Source organism: Dasypus novemcinctus, chromosome 30 (genome assembly GCF_030445035.2).
Source record: "Dasypus novemcinctus isolate mDasNov1 chromosome 30, mDasNov1.1.hap2, whole genome shotgun sequence".
In the NCBI taxonomy this organism is placed as follows: Eukaryota; Metazoa; Chordata; class Mammalia; order Cingulata; family Dasypodidae; genus Dasypus; species Dasypus novemcinctus.
Window position 1 is genome coordinate 43949836 of NC_080702.1, and position 2289 is coordinate 43952124.

A 2289-nucleotide genomic window follows, 5' to 3' on the forward strand; every position below is an offset into this window, starting at 1 on the left:
ACCTGTGCGATAATAAATTACAATTGAAAATGAATTCGCAGCTCTCCCAAAGAAATTGAAGTGAATACTAATACATAACCGCTTATTAATATTTTCAAAAATTACCATTAACTCAGAGAAATCGCTAATTCCAAAATGCCTCTCTGATTCACCATTTGTAGCAATGGCACAGAAATTGGTTGATGAATGAAGCATTCACCTTAGTATACCTCAGAAAGAAAACAGTATGCCTACACAAAAATCTGAAATTATGTCCTACTATCTGGGTTTAATGGTAGAATAAGATATAGTAGGAAAAGGGAAAAACACAAAGATTGCTTTATATGATCTGTAAATGTGCACTATTATTGTAGAAAGTGCTGAAAGAAATTTCCCAAAAATATCCTTAATATGAAAATAATTTTTAAAGGGCATCCTTATATCACTGGAAAATGATAGAAATTGCTGACACCATCAATGTTTGAAGAATCAGGAATTGTGTTGCTGATTACAACCTCACTTAACTTATGATTTGGAATGTGAAGGAGAAGGGCATATATTGGAGATAGAATTGGATTATTGTAAACCAGTCAGATGTTGTCTCCAGTTCAGGATGTGACCTGTTTGAGGAATCCGTGAACAAATATCTTGGTAACTGGCACACTGCCTTTGGTATGAGAGCTTGTTTTTCACTAAAACTATAAAAGACAAGCAGTTTCTTTGATATGGCAGTGACTGCAGTACACCTTTATCCCTCACCACCTGCTATAATTTTATATATACAGAATTACCTATATGAAAGGTTTTACTGCTGAAAATCCAGGCAGCAGTTTCTGCCTTCATTCCTGATTCCAGGGAAGACAATGAGAGAACACATGTTGTACAATAATACAAAAGAAACAGGTATCCTTGATATACAAAACTTAAAGAAATAGAATTATTTCAGTAGGCAAATAACAGATTGTCTCTCTACACACTTATAAAGTATCTAGATTAAGATCTCTTGATGTTTGACCTCTGTTGATCATGAGCACATTTGCAAACCTGAGACAAAGTATCCTTTTCTAGGGTAAATGTTTCTCAGCTTTTTAAAGGCCTGTTTTATATCCTTATTTCTAAGACTATAGATAAAGGGGTTCAGCATGGGAGTGACCACAGTGTACATCACTGAGGCTATTGCATTTGCCCTTGAATTTTGGGTAGCAGCAGAGCTAAGATATACTCCAAGACTTGTACCATAAAAGAAGATTACTACTGAAAGGTGAGACCCACAAGTAGAAAATGCTTTACATTTACCTCCAGCTGTTGAAATTCTCAAAATGGAGGATATAATCTTATAGTAAGAGAAAAGGATCCCAGTGAGTGGTATAACACCTACAAGTCCAGATGTAAAATACATCACTAGGTTATTGAGGAATGTATCAGAACAAGCACGTCTGATTACCTGATTAAGTTCACAGAAAAAGTGGGGAATGTCCAACTTTGTACAAAAAGACAATCGCAAAGCCATTAAGTCATGCAAAAGGGAGACCAAAACACTCAACAACCAGGATGCCAGCAACAGGAGGCCACAGACCTCGGGGTTCATGATGACCATGTAGTGCAGGGGGTGACAGATGGCCACAAAACGATCATAGGCCATCACAGCTAAGAAGAAGTTATCTAGTACTCCAAAAAGTGTGGAAAAATACATCTGGCTGAGACAGTTTTCATAAGTTATGGCTTTGCTCTCTGTCTGGATGTTCAGCAGCATCTTAGGTACTGTGGTGGAGGTGAAACAGATATCTGTAAAAGACAGATTGGAGAGGAAGAAGTACATGGGCGTGTGGAGGTGGGAGTCAGAAATGATGGCCAGGATGATAAGCAGGTTCCCAAAGATGGTGACCAGGTACATGGAGAGGAACAGCCCAAAGAGGAGGGACTGCACCTCTGTATCTTCTGAGAGCCCCAGGAGGATAAATTGTAAAACGTAAGTTTGGTTTTCTGTTTCCATGTAGATGATGGTTTTCCTGGAAGAGATATCAGAGAAATGCAATTTTAGCCACAAGAAATGATCAGATATTTATAATAAATGGTATGGCTTTACTATAAATACATTGTTAATATTTGTATGGATTTTATATAAATCTAGTACAAATCTCTGAAAATGTCAGTAAAACCATATATTCCTGCTGCTCCTTGATACTTTTGCTGTATAGAAATTCTTGTCCATAATAGAAAATATTTTTCCAATGCAATATTTTCCATTATAAATTCTCTCAGATTTTGTTTTAAACAGCAAACATTATGACTAGTCTTTTTGTATCATGT

The 2289-nt window shown here is 36.5% G+C and overlaps 1 protein-coding gene across 1 annotated transcript; it reads right to left on the minus strand.

Annotated features, from left to right (window-relative positions):
* Positions 1-1003: 1003 nt before the first annotated feature.
* Positions 1004-1972, minus strand: LOC111764524 (olfactory receptor 7A10-like). The gene has a single exon (XM_023589290.2). It carries the CDS (start codon positions 1970-1972, stop codon positions 1004-1006), a length of 969 nt encoding a protein of 322 aa, XP_023445058.2.
* Positions 1973-2289: the final 317 nt, after the last annotated feature.